This window comes from Borostomias antarcticus, assembly GCF_949987555.1.
Source record: "Borostomias antarcticus genome assembly, chromosome: 20".
In the NCBI taxonomy this organism is placed as follows: domain Eukaryota; kingdom Metazoa; phylum Chordata; class Actinopteri; order Stomiiformes; family Stomiidae; genus Borostomias; species Borostomias antarcticus.
This window is the reverse complement of record NC_140253.1, coordinates 15,535,042-15,555,041: the sequence shown is the minus strand read 5'-3', so window position 1 is coordinate 15,555,041 and position 20,000 is coordinate 15,535,042. Positions and strand designations below refer to the sequence as shown.

Below are 20,000 nucleotides of genomic sequence, written 5' to 3'. Positions count from 1 at the left end.
TCCACCACAGTAGAACCCTAGTAGTTCCACCATAATAGAAACCTATTAGTTCCACCACAGTAGAACCCTATTAGTCCCACCACAGTAGAACCCTAGTAGTTCCACCACAGTAGAACCCTTGTAGTTCCACCACAATAGAACCCTAGTAGTTCTACCACAGTAGAACCCTGCTAGTTCCACCACAGCAGAACCCTGCTAGTCCCACCATAATAGAATCCTAGTAGCTCCACAATAATAGCACCCTAGTAGTTCCACCACAGTAGAAACCACAGTATAACCTTAGCAGTTCCACCATAATAGAACCCTAGTACTTCCACCACAGTAGAACCCTTGTAGTTCCACCACAATAGAACCCTAGTAGTTCTACCACAGTAGAACCCTGCTAGTTCCACCATAATAGAACCCTAGTAGTTCCGCCATAATAGAACCCTAGTAGTTCCACAATAATAATACCCTAGTATTTCCACCACAGTAGAAACCACAGTAGAACCTTAGCAGCTCCACCACAATAGAACCCTTGTAGTTCCACCACAGTAGAACCCCGGGAGTTCCACCACAGTAGAACCCTAGTAGTTCCACCATAATAGAACCCTTTACCCATAACAGTAGGTTGTACTCTATTGATTTCCGGGGGAAATTGACTAGAAGCACAATCAAGACTAAATACAAATTTATATACAAATATATGATATAATATGACAAAATGCAGGCAGGTTTTACAGACATGCCTACTACTGTAAGCTGTGCAAGTATCAAGATATCAAGAAGATATCAGGTCAGAGTCTCTAGTATGCATGTCCATGTCAGTATGTCCTAGAACCTTACCCACCATCATAGAACCCTACCCACCATCATAGAACCCTACCCACCATCATAGAACCCCAGGGAAAGTTCCTGAGAGCCTACCCTCAATGGCCCTCTCTGTTGGATCCCTCGTACCCCTGCCCATCAGATTGGGCCATGGAAACCCATATAGAGATGATGATGTAAAAGGTGATTGGGATCAGCCTCTCCCAGCTCGTCCGCTGACGTGTTTATGTATTGAGTTTCCCCCGCGCTCCTTAGCATCGCGCAGATCAAAACAACCCGGCCAGTCTCTCACTTCCCCCACAGATGGATGTGAAAAGGGCTGTTTTAAGAGAGGCTGTGTTGATATCCTGTTACCCTGCTCGGTTCCAAGGCGGTGAAGTAATTTGGGGTGGGTGTCAGACTGTGGTCTGGGGGGGGATCTAAGCCCGGGCAGGATGTAGGTTGGAGAAGCATAGCGTCGGGGCAGACTGGCACTGTGTTGTAATGCTACGGGGGTGCTGTTTGAGGTGGGAGCCACTAGGGGGCACAGGTACGCTGCTTGCCAGTGGCTCGGTGCTGAGCGGTGAGGAGCAGGATGTCTGTAGTCTGCACTGGTCAGAAGATCCCTGGCCCATATCTGCCCCTCTGACCTGCCTGATGGGAGGTAGGACATCAGTTCATCCACACGGGTCGGCCTGGGCTCGCGGGTCCTGAGCCAGGGCTGCACACAGCAGAGACGGACTGGGGACTGGTCAGTACTGGGGACTGGTCAGTACTGGGGACTGGGGACTGGGGACTGGTCAGTACTGGGGACTGGGGACTGGTCAGTACTGGGGACTGGGGACTGGTCAGTACTGGGGACTGGTCAGTACTGGGGACTGGGGACTGGGGACTGGTCAGTACTGGGGACTGGGGACTGGTCAGTACTGTGGACTGGTCAGTACTGGGGACTGGGGACTGGTCAGTACTGGGGACTGGGGACTGGTCAGTACTGGGGACTGGTCAGTACTGTGGACTGGTCAGTACTGGGGACTGGGGACTGGTCAGTACTGGGGACTGGTCAGTACTGGGGACTGGGGACTGGTCAGTACTGGGGACTGGGGACTGGTCAGTACTGTGGACTGGTCAGTACTGGGGACTGTGGACTGGTCAGTACTGGGGACTGGTCAGTACTGGGGACTGGTCAGTACTGGGGACTGTGGACTGGTCAGTACTGTGGACTGTGGACTGGTCAGTACTGTGGACTGGTCAGTACTGGGGACTGGGGACTGGTCAGTACTGGGGACTGGGGACTGGTCAGTACTGTGGACTGGTCAGTACTGGGGACTGGTCAGTACTGGGGACCGACTGGTCAGAATCACCCAGCTCTCTATATTATTTCCCTCCTCTCTCTCAGCAGTGTGTTGTTGCATTGGCGCTGGGAGTTAAATCAGACCTGAGACCTGCTGCTATAGATGACTCATATGAGCTGGTAGTTAAATCAGACCTGAGACCTGCTGCTATAGATGACTCATATGAGCTGGTAGTTAAATCAGACCTGAGACCTGCTGCTATAGATGACTCATATGAGCTGGTAGTTAAATCAGACCTGAGACCTGCTGCTATAGATGACTCATATGAGCTGGTAGTTAAATCAGACCTGAGACCTGCTGCTATAGATGACTCATATGAGCTGGTAGTTAAATCAGACCTGAGACCTGCTGCTATAGATGACTCATATGAGCTGGTAGTTAAATCAGACCTGAGACCTGCTGCTATAGATGACTCATATGAGCTGGTAGTTAAATCAGACCTGAGACCTGCTGCTATAGATGACTCATATGAGCTGGTAGTTAAATCAGACCTGAGACCTGCTGCTATAGATGACTCATATGAGCTGGTAGTTAAATCAGACCTGAGACCTGCTGCTATAGATGACTCATATGAGCTGGTAGTTAAATCAGACCTGAGACCTGCTGCTATAGATGACTCATATGAGCTGGTAGTTAAATCAGACCTGAGACCTGCTGCTATAGATGACTCATATGAGCTGGTAGTTAAATCAGACCTGAGACCTGCTGCTATAGATGACTCATATGAGCTGGTAGTTAAATCAGACCTGAGACCTGCTGCTATAGATGACTCATATGAGCTGGTAGTTAAATCAGACCTGAGACCTGCTGCTATAGATGACTCATATGAGCTGGTAGGGGCTCATTTGTTCCCAATGTAAACAATATCATTTGATCCAGAAAAAAAAATCTGAATCATCACAAAGACAAAATGGCAGTGTAACCTTCAGTGTTATTGCCGTCCTCGGTGTCCTGGTGGGCGCTGGTTAAGCCGCCGCGTGCTGGCTGGTTCCTGGTGGGCTGGTTCCTGGAGGGCTGGTTCCTGGTGGGCTGGTTCCTGGAGGGCTGGTTCCTTGTGGGCTGGTTCCTTGTGGGCTGGTTCCTGGTGGGCTGGTTCCTGGAGGGCTGGTTCCTGGTGGGCTGGTTCCTGGTGGGCTGGTTCCTGGCAGGTTCGTTCCTGGCGGGCTGGTTCCTGGTGGGCTGGTTCCTGGTGGGCTGGTTCCTGGTGGGCTGGTTCCTGGTGGGCTGGTTCCTGGAGGGCTGGTTCCTGGTGGGCTGGTTCCTGGTGGGCTGGTTCCTGGCGGCCTGGTTCCTGGCGGGCTGGTTCCTGGCGGGCCGGGTATCTGTGTTCTGGTCCTGGCGGCCTGGTTCCTGGCGGGCCGGGTCTCTGTGTGCCGGTGCTGGCGGTCCAGGGCTTGTTGTTGGAGCAGGTCTCACCCAACCTGCCTCTGTGCACGTGTGCAGAGAAATTGATCACTCCTCTCAGCGCGGGACAAGCCTGTAATTGCCTTTTTCCTATAATTGCACAAGATTAATGCTGTTTCTGCTTGGCTCTGTTTACAATACCCCAGCACTAATCTAAAAACAGCGCTTACACACACACACACAGCAACCATGCATACACACAACGGGGACACTCATACACCAGCACCAAGCGCTCACACACACACACACCACCCCAGCGAGCGAGCGAGCGAGTGGAGGCGGGGCCCAGCCTATGCGGAGGGGGAGGGGGGGGGGGCAGCCATCCAGATACACGCATCTGCTATAAAAAAAAAGCTAAAGAAACTCAATTGCGATTGTATTGTCCCGTTTGATAGATTTGCTGCCACCTTTGTAGCACCAAGGCTGTTTGTCACTGTTGCTCTCTCCTCCCACAGCTGCAGGGCCCGTGTGTGTGTGCGTGCGTGTGTGTGTGTGTGTGTGTGTGTGTGTGTGTGCGCGCACACGCACGTGTGTTCATGCAATCACACACTGGTGTGTGTATGTGCGCGCGTGTGTGCGTGCAATCACACACTGGTGTGTGTGTTCTTGCAGGTGTGTGTGTGCGCGAGTATTTGTGTGTGTTCTTGTAGGTGTGTGCGTGTGTGTGCAGGCGCTGGGGAGTGTGTTCTTGTAGGTGTGTGTGAGTGTGTGTGCATGTGAGAGTGTGTGTGAGAGAGTGGTAGAAGCGCATTATATCCTGTCCTCTGCTGCTGTCCTCCAGGGCCTGAACACGCTGGGTATTCATCTGAGCCCTGAACACGCTGGGTATTCATCTGAGCCCTGAACACGCTGGGTATTCATCTGAGCTCTGAACACACTGGGTATTCATCTGAGCCCTGAACACGCTGGGTATTCATCTGAGCCCTGAACACGCTGGGTATTCATCTGAGCCCTGAACACGCTGGGTATTCATCTGAGCCCTGAACACGCTGGGTATTCATCTGAGCCCTGAACACGCTGGGTATTCATCTGAGCCCTGAACACGCTGAGTATTCATCTGAGCCCTGAACACGCTGGGTATTCATCTGAGCCCTGAACACGCTGGGTATTCATCTGAGCCCTGAACACGCTGGGTATTCATCTGAGCCCTGAACACGCTGAGTATTCATCTGAGCCCTGAACACGCTGGGTATTCATCTGAGCCCTGAACACCAGGCCTCATCACTTGAGCCGTTCCACCAGGATAGTCCTGATAAATCCACGCATGCCTTCATATATACTCACACACTTCCTCCAGCGTGTCCACACATGCATGTGTTCATATATACTCTCACACTTCCTCCAGCGTGTCCACACATGCATGTGTTCATATATACTCACACACTTCCTCCAGCGTGTCCACACATGCATGTGTTCATCCCGCTCGGTAGGGGACACGCCGGGACTCCCCCCCCCCCCCCTCTTCACTGCAAAAATAGGATTTGCATAACTATCGTTGTACAGTATGATATACTGTACTGTAGTACACAACACATCCTTTTAGACAAAGTTTTGATGGCAAGAAACTGAATTTGCTGCAGCGAATGCTGCCTTTCTTGCTTCTCTAGCTTCCATTCACCTGGGCTGGGGTTATGCCTGAGCAGACTCTCCTAGTGTTGGGTTGTCTAGCCCAGTGTGTGGTAGGGGTCTAGGAACTCCTAGTGTTGGGTCGTCTAGCCCAGTGTGTGGTAGGGGTCTAGGAACTCCTAGTGTTGGGTCGTCTAGCCCAGTGTGTGGTAGGGGTCTAGGAACTCCTAGTGTTGGGTTGTCTAACCCAGTGTGTGGGGTTAGTGTTGGGTTGTCTTACCCAGTGTGGTAGGGGTCAAGGAATTCCTAGTGTTGGGTTGTCTAACCCAGTGTGTGGTCCTAGTGTTGGGTTGTCTAGCCCAGTGTGTGGTCCTAGTGTTGGGTTGTCTAGCCCAGTGTGTGGTCCTAGTGTTGGGTTGTCTAACCCAGTGTGTGGTCCTAGTGTTGGGTTGTCTAGCCCAGTGTGTGGTCCTAGTGTTGGGTTGTCTAGCCCAGTGTGTGGTCCTAGTGTTGGGTTGTCTAACCCAGTGTGTGGTCCTAGTGTTGGGTTGTCTAACCCAGTGTGTGGTCCTAGTGTTGGGTTGTCTAGCCCAGTGTGTGGTCCTAGTGTTGGGTTGTCTAGCCCAGTGTGTGGTCCTAGTGTTGGGTTGTCTAGCCCAGTGTGTGGTCCTAGTGTTGGGTTGTCTAACCCAGTGTGTGGTCCTAGTGTTGGGTTGTCTAACCCAGTGTGTGGTCCTAGTGTTGGGTTGTCTAACCCAGTGTGTGGTAGGGCTGTAGGAACTCCTAGGTCTCAGGCCCTGAGCTCTCAGGGAGGATGGAGCCGTATGGATCCCCAGGACAGAGCCGGTGGCGTTATTGAGACATGCCTTGTTCCGGGCTATTGTGCAGCGGAGAGCTGGGATGGACAGATCGACAGCCCCACAAAGGGAGGGGAAATGGAGGACACGGACAAAAATTGACTAGTGAGCAGATAATGGCCGCCCACTCTGAGCTAGTCACAGTGTAAAGGCTAGTTCCCATAAATGCAGAGGCCGTTTTAGGTTAGGTTTAGGGTTTCACCGGTCTCTGTGTTGGGAACTAGCCACTACCCTAGTCACAGTCTCTGGACGTCTTATTTCAGTTGTGGCTGTCCATCCTCGTCTGTCCGAGCCCTGATAAGGCAGGGCGTTTACAATGGAACATCCTGAGTGATTAAGTTGTATTGAGTTTTTACACAAAACAAACCTTTTTAAAGGCTCATTTAGATGTTAGAACTGATGGATGCTCCCTGGTTAATAAAACCACCCCAACACTGACCAACACTGTCCCAGCACTGACCAACACCGTCCCAGTACTGACCAACACTGCCCCAGTACTGACCAACACGGTCCCAGTACTGACCAACACGGTCCCAGCACTGACCAACACTGTCCCAGTACTGACCAACACGGTCCCAGTACTGACCAACACGGTCCCAGTCCTGACCAACACTGTCCCAGTCCTGACCAACACTGTCCAAGCACTGACCAACACGGTCCCAGTCCTGACCAACACTGTCCCAGTACTGACCAACACGGTCCCAGCACTGACCAACACTGTCCCAGTCCTGACCAACACTGTCCCAGTACTGACCAACACTGTCCCAGTCCTGACCAACACGGTCCCAGTACTGACCAACACGGTCCCAGTCCTGACCAACACGGTCCCAGCACTGACCAACACTGTCCCAGTACTGACCAACACGGTCCCAGTACTGACCAACACGGTCCCAGTACTGACCAACACTGTCCCAGTACTGACCAACACTGTCCCAGTACTGACCAACACTGTCCCAGTACTGACCAACACTGTCCCAGTACTGACCAACACGGTCCCAGTACTGACCAACACCGTCCCAGTACTGACCAACACCGTCCCAGTACTGACCAACCAGCGCCAATGTCAGGATAGCCGTTGAATGATTGTGGGCAGATGTTTATTCTGCAGTGTTGGTCGAAATGTCTATTCAGTGAAATATAGTCTGGGTCTGTGTGCAGCGCGCTGACTTGACCGATGGTCCTTCTTTAGTTTCCCCTCTAACATGAAACATTCTAACAGGTCAGCATGCTGCTGGAAGTCAGGGTCCGCTCTGAGCTCGGAGCACGGGCTTGGAATGGTCTCACTTCTGGTTCCCACACACCCGGTCTGCTCAGCTCTCTGATTACTGCTGCTCTGCAGAGAGAGAGAGAGAGAGAGGGAGGGAGGGAGGGAGGGAGAGAGAGAGAGAGAGAGGGAGAGAGAGAGAGAGAGAGAGAGGGAGGGAGGGAGGGAGGGAGAGAGGGAGAGAGAGAGAGAGAGAGAGGGAGGGAGGGAGGGAGAGAGAGAGAGAGGGAGAGAGAGAGAGAGAGAGGGAGGGAGGGAGAGAGAGAGAGAGAGAGAGAGAGGGAGAGAGAGGGAGAGAGAGAGGGAGAGAGAGGGAGAGAGAGGGAGAGAGAGAGGGAGAGAGGGAGAGAGAGATGGTGGAGTAAGGAAAGGAGAGAGGGGGAGTAAAGAGAGAGCAAGACTGATGAGGAAAGAGAGAAGGAGAGCTGCTTCCAGGCAGGTACTGCAGTGGAGGAGATGGAGGAGGAGGAGGAATTGCATTTAGCTAATCTGATTAGAGCCAAGCTGCTTTCCCCATCTCCCCTATGTTTTGCGGTGGCTCCCTATCTATTGATCTAAATGGGACTCCCAGGCTCTCTCCCTGTCTGGGGCCACCCTGCCCCCCCCCCCCCCACAGGCTCCACGCTGATCTCAGACCAGGGCTTAGCCCCCAGGCCCACATCTCTCAGGCTTGCTGTCTACTGCCAGACTGACCTCAGACCAGGGCTTAGCCCCCAGGCCAACATCTCTCAGGCTTGCTGCCAGACTGATCTAGGAGTCGTATGAGAGGCAGTGGCGTTAAAGCCGCCTTTACACTATTGCGGAAAAATTACTCCAGTTTCCGCAATCCGCACCCTGGTGGACACCCCGTACCACCCCGTACCACCCCGTACCACCGTACACCATCCAACCCTGGTGGACACCCCATACCACCGTACACCATCCGCATCCTGGTGGACACCCCGTACCACCCCGTACCACCGTACACCATCCCACCCTGGTGGACACCCCGTACCACCGTACACCATCCCAAAAACCACCGTATACCACCCCAAAAACGTTCGGATGCGGGGAACTGAAACTGCCGGACGATGACGTCAGGTGTCGACGTCACCGAGCAGTCAGTAAATCTGTCAACAATCATGGCGGACATCGAAGCGGTACAAATTTTCCAAACTATATTAAAAGGTTACAGACTTTGTAGCAAAATGTGTCTGTGGAAAAATATTCTATTACCCATCTATCTTAGTTCTGAGTTCAATTTTTTGAATGCATACGGACGTCCACCGGAGCGGAATTTTGTCCGCACCGCATCCCTCGTAGCCCTGTCACATGCGGTCTACGGACTCTCATAGGAAACGAATGACTTCCGGTCTTTCAGAACCGTACCGCAGTCATTTTTCTGCAATAGTGTAAAGGTGGCTTAAAGGAGAATTACACTCAAAATTTTGTGTATTCAAGCATTCACTTTGTAGGTTTTCAAAATGCACCCAATGTTTGTTTTTTTTTAGCAGCAACTCCATAACTCACTCTGTCGGTCGGTTCACAGAAATGCCCACAATCATTTGCTCTGGCTGCTTGGGCGGAGGTGCTCGCAGATCATTTGCGCTCGTTTGATACATGAAATGAGTCAGTCATCCAGACGAGTTTCCTCCACGTGAGGAGCTGCCCTGTCCGTGTTCAGGGGGGTGAGGAGCTGCCCTGTCTGTGCTCAGGGGGGTGAGGAGCTGCCCTGTCCGTGCTCAGGGGGGTGAGGAGCTGCCCTGGCCGTGCTCAGGGGGGTGAGGAGCTGCCCTGTCCGTGTTCAGGGGGGTGAGGAGCTGCCCTGGCCGTGCTCAGGGGGGTGAGGAGCTGCCCTGTCCGTGCTCAGGGGGGTGAGGAGCTGCCCTGTCTGTGCTCAGGGGGGTGAGGAGCTGCCCTGTCCGTGCTCAGGGGGGTGAGGAGCTGCCCTGTCCGTGCTCAGGGGGGTGAGGAGCTGCCCTGTCCGTGTTCAGGGGGGTGAGGAGCTGCCCTGTCTGTGCTCAGGGGGGTGAGGAGCTGCCCTGTCCGTGCTCAGGGGGGTGAGGAGCTGCCCTGTCCGTGCTCAGGGGGGTGAGGAGCTGCCCTGTCCGTGCTCAGGGGGGTGAGGAGCTGCCCTGTCTGTGCTCAGGGGGGTGAGGAGCTGCCCTGTCTGTGCTCAGGGGGGTGAATGAGGCTGTTTCCTAGAGGAGCCGAGGCCGCAGGGGGTCAGATAGGAGGTCTGCTGTAGCGTCATGTGTTCACTATTCCCCACATACTGGGAGTCATCTGTGTGGTTTGGCTATGGGGTTTCCAGCTAATACCATGTTAGCTGTCACATTAGCAAAGCCTGCAGCTCTCCTCCAGCACCAGAACATTTTTCCATCCCCCCTCCACATCCCGCCAAGACTTCGGCCTGGAATTAAATTAGATCAGACCGATGGTTCGCCCACCCAGACCCGGTCCTCATATCCTAGCAACGCTAGCCACCATTTCAAAACCCACACATGGTTAGCGCGCTACTAACTGTAACTCTATCTCTACTGAATCCACAGATGGTTAGCGTGGTGCTAACTGTAATTCTGTCTCTACTGAACCCACAGACGGTTAGCGTGGTACTAACTTGTAACTCTATCTCTACTGAATCCATTTAAGGCCAACTTACATCATCCTAATGTCCATACTTGTCCGCGGGTAACGTTACTCGCTGCTCTGCACTCCTCTGCTGGTTTTTCCACGGCAAGCCTACACACAGAATGCACTCTTTTATCGCTAATTGCTAAAAAATGCTAAGTGTCAAATTAAAGTGAAACGAATGGGGAAGCAGTGTGATCGTTAGCCTGTAGACGGGCTGTGCTTGTGACCATCGGTGCATTCAGAGCAAGCCCTGCACTCTGAGAAAACAGCTATGGATTACCAATCACTGTTTCCCGCAAGCCAAGATTAATGGGCAGCCTTGTAGCAGGCTAATTTAGCACAATAACGCCTAATTAATTACAAATAATCAGGTTCTTTCTCTTTCTCTCCTCCTTTCTCTCTCTCTCTCTCTCCTCCCCTCCGGAGGGGAAGGCAGAAGAATGGGTTTAGCCCCCCCCCCCCGCCCCCGACCCCTCCGACCAGACTTTGACTTCCTGTCCTCTCAGCCTCTGCGCCTGGTGATTAATGCAGGTTCCTGAATTAGTAGCGGGAGGATTTGCCAATGCCAGACACGCATGCGCACACACACACGCACACACACACACACACACACACACACACACACACACACACACACACACTCTCTCCACACACACAGATAGCATCAGACACACACACACACAGTATCTCCTGCTAATCTATGACTGCTAACATGGATGGGTTCTTCCTGAAACGCCTCTGCTCTGCATTGTCCCTATAGACGAGCAGTCCAACCTCGTCCTATCAGATCCAGCCAGACAGACATCACTGATCCACATGCTGTTCAAGGACAAGTGGACGGACTGATAGACAATCAATGCTTTAGAAAAAAATCTTAATTTCAAATAGGAAGCGTACTGCAGTGCATTTCAATTCTTTCACAGTAGTGGTTCTGGTCAAAATTAATTCTCCTTCTCAGGATGGTCTCTCCTCTAGGGCTCGGAGATCATCTCAGGATGGTCTCTCCTCTAGGGCTCGGAGATCATCTCAGGATGGTCTCTCCTCTAGGGCTCGGAGATCATCTCAGGATGGTCTCTCCTCTAGGGCCTGGAGATCATCTCAGGATGGTCTCTCCTCTAGGGCCTGGAGATCATCTCAGGATGGTCTCTCCTCTAGGGCCTGGAGATCATCTCAGGATGGTCTCTCCTCTAGGGCCTGGAGATCATCTCAGGATGGTCTCTCCTCTAGGGCCTGGAGATCATCTCAGGATGGTCTCTCCTCTAGGGCCTGGAGATCATCTCAGGATGGTCTCTCCTCTAGGGCCTGGAGATCATCTCAGGATGGTCTCTCCTCTAGGGCCTGGAGATCATCTCAGGATGGTCTCTCCTCTAGGGCCTGGAGATCATCTCAGGATGGTCTCTCCTCTAGGGCTCGGAGATCATCTCAGGATGGTCTCTCCTCTAGGGCCTGGAGATCATCTCAGGATGGTCTCTCCTCTAGGGCCTGGAGATCATCTCAGGATGGTCTCTCCTCTAGGGCCTGTAGATCATCTCAGGATGGTCTCTCCTCTAGGGCTCGGAGATCATCTCAGGATGGTCTCTCCTCTAGGGCCTGGAGATCATCTCAGGATGGTCTCTTCTCTGGGGCCTGGAGATCATCTCAGGATGGTCTCTCCTCTAGCGCCCAGAGACCACTGCAGCCTGTACAGTATCAATCAATCAATCAATCAAAGCTTTATTTGTATAGCGCATTTCATACCCAGGGGCAACACAATGCGCTTTACAGAGAACAAGGGAGGTGGGCAGACATCCCACCCCTACATATTCCAGAGGGAAGCAAGCAGGGAACAGTAATCACCCGGGGTATGCGACCTCTGTCCTCTGGTTTGCAGACATGGAACTGAAAGTGTGACCCTTAACCCTACCTGTGTCGCCTGTGTCTGCAGGTGACCTTCGAGCAACACAAGGACAACCTCTCCAGAATGTTCCGCCAGTACCAGAGGCTGGGCTCTGATGGCAGCGCCACCTGCGTCCGCACCGTCTCCGGCGTCAGCCGTGACTCGGACATCCTAGTCCGCGCCAATGGCGAGGAGACTGCGCCCTCCACCGTCATCGAGCTCACCGTGGACGAGGGCGGGGCGCAGACCGGGGCCCGGGGCGCTGCCCGGGCCACACCCTCCACCTCCTCCTCCTTGGTCAACCCCGGTCCACCGGAGGGTGACAGTGACAGGGGACACACTGCCGTCACTGTGTCCAACATCCTGGCCATGGCTGAACAGGAAGAGGAAAAGCTGAAGATTGAGACACCGGCAGAAGGCGGAATCAGCACAGAGACCAGTGAGCCTGAAGCATCGAGCGCCACTGCCACCCCTGCTGACCCAGCCCATGACGCACAAGCTGCTGCCGGCGCTACGGCTGAAACGGGTGACTTGGCGAAACCTGAAACTGACCCCAAAATGGCAGGAACAGACGAAGCTACGGCGTCCGGCGACCCGGAGAAAAGAGACGTAGCGGAAGCGGACGGCGACAAAGCCGGAACGTCAGCCTCCGTGGCGGAGGACTCCCTGAACCAACCAGAGAAGGGTGCGGAGGAAAAGGCTGCGTCCACGGAAACCTCGATCTGCCTGGAGACCGGCGGGGTAGGCGGGGCCTCTGTTCCTAACGAGAACTCAGCGGACGCGTCGTCCGTTCGCGGGCCTGTCCCCCATAGCGAGGCTGAGGACGGCTTCGCCCCCGGGACAGCTCGCGATGAAGGGGAGGACGAGCAGGAAGAAGAGAAGGAGGACAAGAAAGACCTGACGTCTGAGGAGAAAAAGGAGGATGAGGAGGTTAAAGCTGAGGAGGAAGAGAAGCCTGAGGAGCAGGAGAAGGAAGAAGAGAGCGGCGGAGGTGAAGAGGAGGGAGGGAGTCAGGAGACCTCAGAGAAGAGTGTGACCCGAACTACCGAGGAAGAGGAGGAGGAGAAGAAGGACGACCAGACTGAGACAGACGCCCAGCCGGCCTCCAGCGCTGACCTCCCCACCCTAGAACAATCCCAGGAGGCTGCAGCAGCATTAGACACCAGCGACCCAGCCACAGAACCAGCCTCAGAACCAGAACCAGAACCAGCCTCAGAACCAGCCCCAGCCTCAGAACCAGAACCAGCCTCAGAACTAGCCCCAGCCTCAGAACTAGCCCCAGCCCAAGAACCAGCCCCAGAACCAGCCACAGTACCAGCCCCACAACCAGTACCAGAACAGGCCCCAGTCCCAGAACCAGCCACAGAACCAGCAGAACCAGCCCCAGAACAATCCCCAGATCCAGAACCAGCAGAGGCCCCTGCCACAGAGGAGGTCCAGGCCCAGCCTCTGGCCCAGGCCTCAGGGACTACCGAGACCTCCAGCACTGACGCCCAGAGACCTTCTGCTAGTGCTTCTGAACCGGAAACCTCCTCCTCCACCACCTCCTCCTCCTCCTCCTCCTCCTCCTCCACCACCAAGACCATGAAGATCGCCAGGCTGGACGTGTCCAGCGTCGCCTCGGACACAGAGAGACTGGAGCTGAAGGGGACGTCAGCCAGCGTATGTGATGAGGAGTCTACTACAGTATCTCTTCAGAGCGTAGGCACTGTAGCCTACTCGGTGTACAATGTTTAGTATTAACTCAGGATGCTAGCCATGCTAATACGATAGATGCTAATGCTAACAATATGTGTATCATGGTTTACTTCAGAATGCTAGCAATGCTAATACTAGCGAGGCTAATGCTAACCATGCGTGTGTACGATGGTTTACCTCAGGATACTAGCTATCAATGCTAACACTAACCATGCGTGTGAATGGTGGTTTACCTCAGGGTGCTAGTTAGCAATGCTAACGCTAACCATGAGTGTCTATGGTGGTTTGCCTCAGGATGCTAGCCAGGACCAGCTGGCAGCAGGGGCAGCAGCTGCGCAGACGGCAGATGCGGTGGCGGGCCAGGCCAGGGACAGCGGCGCCACAGGCTCCTCCGCTCGCTCCACCATGTTCCGTATCCCAGAGTTCCGCTGGTCCCACATGCACCAGCGCCTGCTCACCGACCTGCTGTTCTCCATCGAGACGGACGTGCAGATGTGGAGGAGGTAGAGACGTTCTTCCTGTTGTTCTTTGTGAGACAAGCCTTTTCCTCTGTATTATGGATTCCATACTCTGAGTGTATCAACTCTGCCATGATGTCTTTATGTATGGTTGAGCATAATTTTGCCTTACTAACCTGTCTCTGTATTCTCTCTCTCTCACTCCCTCCCTTAATTTCTCCCTCCCTCTCTCTCTCTATCCTTCCCTCCCTCTCTCTCCCTCTCGCTCCATCAGTCATTCCACTAAGACGGTGATGGACTTTGTGAACAGCAGTGAGAACGTGGTGTTTGTCCACAACACGGTGCACCTCATCTCCCAGGTGGTGGACAACCTCATCATGGCCTGCGGAGGCATCCTGCCCCTTCTGTCTGCCGCCACCTCCTCCTCGGTCTGTCTGTCTGTCTGTCTGTCTGCCTGTCTGTCTGTCTGCCTGTCTGTCTGCCTGTCTGCCTGTCTGTCTGTCTGTCTGTCTGTCTGTCTGTCTGTCTGCCTGTCTGTCTGTCTGCCTGTCTGCCTGTCTGTCTGCCTGTCTGTCTGTCTGTCTGTCTGTCTGTCTGTCTGTCTGTCTGTCTGCACGGCTACTTACCAACGACATTAGTACTAATAAGACTCTACTTGTTTACTACACCAGTGAAATGGTTCCGTGTGCTTGTCTGGGCAATGGGCGTTTTCAGAGCCTGACCTGATGAGAACGGATCCACACACACACACACACACACACACACACACACACACACACACACCACCACACACACACACACACACACACACACCTCCAGTACCACCCTTCCTCTTACTGGACCCAGTGGCCTGGCTACGGTCGAGGGTTCGGTTCCCTAATACTCCTCTTACTGGACCCAGTTCCCTAATACTCCTCTTACTGGACCCAGTTCCTGAATACCCTCTTAAATCCCATTTCATTCTGTTAAATCCCTATTAGTTCCATTTTGGAATTTAGTATTGTATCAAAGTAAAATAATTTTTTCGAAGTAAAATTAAGAAAAATACTATATAGTGAATTAATTAAATGGATGAATTGATTCTTATCAGCATTCTGAATTTGAAGACAATTTTGATTCTGAACACGATGCACATAATATGTAGGATTGAGGATGACTGATGTTGATGTTCATTCCTCTCCTCTGCTCCTTTCCTCTCCCCTCTCCCCTCTCCTCCTCTCCTCTCCTCTCTCCTCTCCTCTCTCCTTCTCTCCTCTCCTCTCCCCTCGCCTCCTCTCTCTACTCCCCTTCTCTCCTCTCCTCTCTCCTCTCCTCCTATCTCATCTCTCCTCCACCTCTCTCCTCCTCCTCTCTCCTCTCCCCTCCTCCTCTCTCCTCTCTCCTGTCCCCTCCTCCTCTCCTCTCCTCCTCTCTCCTCTCCTCCTCTCCTGTCCCCTCCTCCTCTCTGTCCTCCTCTCTCCTCCCAGCATGAGCTGGAGGTCATCGAGCCGTCTCAGGGTCTGGCGGTGGAGGCGTCGCTGCTCTTCCTGCAGCGTCTGGTCAGCCTGGTGGACGTGCTGGTCTTCGCCAGCTCCCTCAACTTCACCGAGATCGAGGCAGAGAAGAACATGTCCTCCGGAGGCATCCTGAGACAGTGCCTTCGCCTGGGTACAGCCCTCTACTGCTCTCTCTACTGCTCTCTCTACTGCTCTCTCTACCGCTCTCTCTACCGCTCTCTCTCTACCGCTCTCTCTACCGCTCTCTCTACCGCTCTCTCTCTACCGCTCTCTCTACTGCTCTCTCTACCGCTCTCTCTCTACCGCTCTCTCTACTGCTCTCTCTACCGCTCTCTCTCTACCGCTCTCTCTACTGCTCTCTCTACCGCTCTCTCTCTACCGCTCTCTCTACTGCTCTCTCTACCGCTCTCTCTCTACCGCTCTCTCTACTGCTCTCTCTACCGCTCTCTCTCTACCGCTCTCTCTACTGCTCTCTCTACCGCTCTCTCTCTACCGCTCTCTCTACTGCTCTCTCTAACGCTCTCTACCTCTCTCTCTACTGCTCTCTCTACCGCTCTCTCTCTACCGCTCTCTCTCTACCGCTCTCTCTACTGCTCTCTCTACCGCTCTCCCTCTACTGCTCTCTCTACTGCTCTCTCTACTGCTCTCTCTACCGCTCTCTACTTCTCTCTCTACTGCTCTCTCTACCGCTCTCTCTACCTCTCTCTACCTCTCTCTACCTCTCTCTCTCTCTACCTCTCTCTACCTCTCTCTACCTCTCTCTCTAACGCTCTCTCTACTGCTCTCTCTACTGCTCTCTCTACCTCTCTCTCTACTGCTCTCTCTACCGCTCTCTACCTCTCTCTACCTCTCTCTACCTCTCTCTCTCTACCTCTCTCTCTCTACTGCTCTCTCTACTGCTCTCTCTACTGCTCTCTCTACCGCTCTCTCTCTACTGCTCTCTCTACCGCTCTCTACTTCTCTCTCTACTGCTCTCTCTAACGCTCTCTCTACCTCTCTCTACCTCTCTCTCTCTACTGCTCTCTCTACTGCTCTCTCTACTGCTCTCTCTACCGCTCTCTACCGCTCTCTACTTCTCTCTCTACTGCTCTCTCTACCGCTCTCTACTTCTCTCTCTACTGCTCTCTCTACCTCTCTCTCTCTACCTCTCTCTACCTCTCTCTCTCTACCTCTCTCTACCTCTCTCTACCTCTCTACCTCTCTCAACCTCTCTCTCTACCTCTCTCTACCTCTCTCTCTACCTCTCTCTACCTCTCTCTCTCTCTCTCTCTCTCTACCTCTCTCTACCTCTCTCTCTACCTCTCTCTACCTCTCTCTACCTCTCTCTCTCTACCTCTCTCTACCTCTCTCTACCTCTCTCTCTCTCTACCTCTCTCTCTCTCTACCTCTCTCTACCTCTCTATCTCTACCTCTCTCTACCTCTCTCTCTCTCTACCTCTCTCTCTCTCTATCTCTCTACCTCTATCTACCTCTCTCTCTCTCTACCTCTCTCTCTCTCTACCTCTCTCTCTCTACCTCTCTCTCTCTCTACCGCTCTCTCTCTACCTCTCTCTACCTCTCTCTCTCTACCTCTTTCTCTACCTCTCCCTACCTCTCTCTCTACCACTCTCTCTACCTCTCTCTCTCTACCTCTCTCTCTCTCCCTCTCTCTCTCTACCTCTCTCTCTACCACTCTCTCTACCTCTCTCTCTACCACTCTCTCTACCTCTCTCTCTCTACCTCTCTCTACCTCTCTCTCTCTCCCTCTCTCTCTCTCCCTCTCTCTCTCTACCTCTCTCTCTCTACCTCTCTCTCTACCTCTCTCTCTACCTCTCTCTCTCTACCTCTCTCTCAACCGCTCTCTCTACCGCTCTCTCTACCTCTCTTTCTCTACCTCTCTCTCTCTACCTCTCTCTACCTCTCTCTCTCTACCGCTCTCTCTCTACCTCTCTCCCTCCCTCCCTCCCTCCCTCTCTCTCTACCTCTCTCTCTCCCTCCCTCTCTCCCTCCCTCCCTTTCTCTCTCTCTCCCTCCCTCCCTCCCTCTCTCTCTCTCTCTCTCCCTCCCTTTCTCTCTCCCTCCCTCTCTCTCCCTCCCTCCCTCCTTCCCTTTCTCTCTCTCCCTCCCTCCCTCTCTTCTAGGCATGGTCCTCCTACCTTGCTAGTTTTCTCTCTCTTCTCTGTGAGCTCCCCTCCCTTTCCTGTCCTCCTCCTCCTCTGCTTCCTCACGCCATCTTCCTTGTCTCCTTCCCTCTGTTCTTTCTCCTCCTTCCCTCCATACCCTCCTCTGTTCATCCATCCAGCTCTAACAGCTTGGAGTGGCCTTTGTTCTCTCTCTCTCTCCCTCCCTCTCTCCCTCCCTCCCTCCCTCTCTCTCTCTCTCTCTCTCTCTCTCTCTCTCTCTCCCTCCCTCCCTCCCTCCCTCCCTCCCTCCCTCTCTCCCTCCCTCCCTCCCTCCCTCTCTCTCTCCCTCTCTCTCCCTCTCTCCCTCCCTCCCTCCCTCCCTCCCTCTCTCTCTCCCTCTCTCTCCCTCCCTCTCTCCCTCCCTCCTCATATCAGCCCTCTCTTATCTTGTTATTATAACCCTTCGACATGCTCGGCAACACTCTAAAATGGCCGTCATGATGAGTGGGTTCCTGTGTAACGACTCTGGTGCCTGCCCCCGCCCCCCTCTCCTCCTCTCCTCCTCTCCCTGCCTCTCTCAGCCTCCTCCTCTTCCTCCTCCTCTCCCGGACTCCTCCTCCTCTTCCTCCTTCTTTCCTCCTCCTCTCCTCCAGCTGAATAACACGTCTTCAAAGGCTTCATGAATTCATGTGTCCCCTGTCTCCTCCTGTCCTGTCTCCTCCTGTCCCCTGTCTCCCTCCTGTCCTGTCTCCTCCTGTCCTGTCTCCTCCTGTCCCCGTTCTCCCTCCTGTCCTGTCTCCTCCTGTCCCCTGTCCCCACCTGTCCTGTCTCCTCCTGTCCTGTCTCCTCCTGTCCCCTGTCCCCTTTTGTCCTGTCCCCTCCTGTCCTGTCTCCCTCCTGTCCTGTCTCCTCCTGTCCTGTTTCCTCCTGTCCTGTCCTCACCAGTCCTGGCTCCAGACAGACACCGCTGCTGTTCTGTTGGGTTCTGGTGCTGTTCTGTTGGGTTCTGGTGCTGTTCTGTTGGGTTCTGGTGCTGTTCTGTTGGGTTCTAGTGCTGTTCTGGTGCTGTTCTGTTGGGTTCTGGACCACGGCTCGCTACCCGCACTCACTCTTTAGAACCTGTCACCTGGACGGAAAACAAAATGGTGGCCTTTAGAACACGTCACCTTGTTACACAAACACCCCCCCCCCCCCCCCCCCCCCGGCTGTTCCCGGTGGCGGAGCGGCGGTCTTAACCGGCGAGCAATGGAGCCTCTTTATCCCAGCGAGTCGCTCCTCGCCGGCCGCCGCTAGCAGATGAATATTTGATGAGGTGTGCTCTGCTGTAGCCGGCGTCTAATCTGATTGAGCCGCTGTAACGAGGTTTGGCCCCTGCCCCCCCCCCCCCCCCCCCCCCCTCGTCTGCCTCCTGCCCTCCTAATAAATGGCGGTATGAATGAACGCTCCCTAATGGAAAAAGCCGGTCCGTTCCAGACGGAATAATCCCCTCCGTGATCAGAGCGCTTCGGAGTCCGCGTCCGTCAGCTGTCAGGCCCCCACCAGCACGGCAAGATGGCGGCCGCAGCGGCCCACCTCAACCTAGTACACTCACACACACACATTCTGTACACACGTGAATACACACACTCACGCACTCACGCACACCTGTACTGTACAAATACACACACACACACACACACACACAGAGAGGCGTGGTCATCCGTTCTAGCGGTGTGGAGGGGAGGGGAGGGGCCGGGAAGACAGAGCGATGCTGCCAGGGTTGGCTGGAGCCCTGACCTTGTTACCTGCTGTCCTCTCCTCACTCCTCTCTCCCCCCTCCCTCTCTCTCTCTCTCTCTCTCCCCCCCTCTCCCTCTCTCTCTCTCCACTCCTCTCTCCCCCTCTCCCTCTCCTCTCCTCACTCCTCTCTCCCCCCCTCTCCCTCCCTCTCTCTCCTCTCCTCACTCCCCCCCTCTCTCTCTCTCTCCCTCTCTCCTCCCTCTCTCTCTCCCCCCCCTCTCTCTCTCCCTCTCTCCCCCCCCCCCCCTCTCTCTCTCTCCTCCCTGCTCTCTCCCCCCCCCTCTCTCTCTCTCTCTCTCTCCTCTCCTCCCTGCTCGCCCGCTTCTTCCCTCTCGCTCTCCATTTACACCGGCTTTCTCTCTCAACCTGCCCTGGTCTCACTCCCTCTCTCCTCCCTCCCTCTCTCTCTCTCTCTCAACCTGCCATGGTCTCACTCCCTCTCTCCTCCCTCCCTCTCTCTCTCTCTCAACCTGCCCTGGTCTCACTCCCTCTCTCTCTCTCTCTCAACCTGCCCTGGTCTCACTCCCTCTCTCTCTCTCTCAACCTGCCCTGGTCTCACTCCCTCTCTCTCTCTCTCTCAACCTGCCCTGGTCTCACTCCCTCTCTCTCTCTCTCAACCTGCCCTGGTCTCACTCCCTCTCTCTCTCTCTCTCTCAACCTGCCCTGGTCTCACTCCCTCTCTCTCTCTCTCAACCTGCCCTGGTCTCACTCCCTCTCTCTCCTCCCTCTCTCTCTCTCTCTCTCTCT

At 54.2% G+C, this 20,000-nt stretch overlaps 1 protein-coding gene across 1 annotated transcript in view; it reads left to right on the top strand.

Moving 5' to 3' along the window:
- The window catches only part of lrba (LPS-responsive vesicle trafficking, beach and anchor containing), a gene marked incomplete at its 5' end in the record, with an annotated part of 387,967 nt that overhangs the window by 78,246 nt on the left and 289,721 nt on the right, over window positions 1-20,000 (top strand). The window contains 4 exons of the mRNA XM_084454694.1: window positions 11,770-13,383; window positions 13,714-13,922; window positions 14,152-14,305; window positions 15,344-15,524. Of these exons, the coding sequence (XP_084310820.1) occupies window positions 11,770-13,383; window positions 13,714-13,922; window positions 14,152-14,305; window positions 15,344-15,524 (2,158 nt within the window). The remainder of the gene's footprint in view (window positions 1-11,769; window positions 13,384-13,713; window positions 13,923-14,151; window positions 14,306-15,343; window positions 15,525-20,000) is intronic.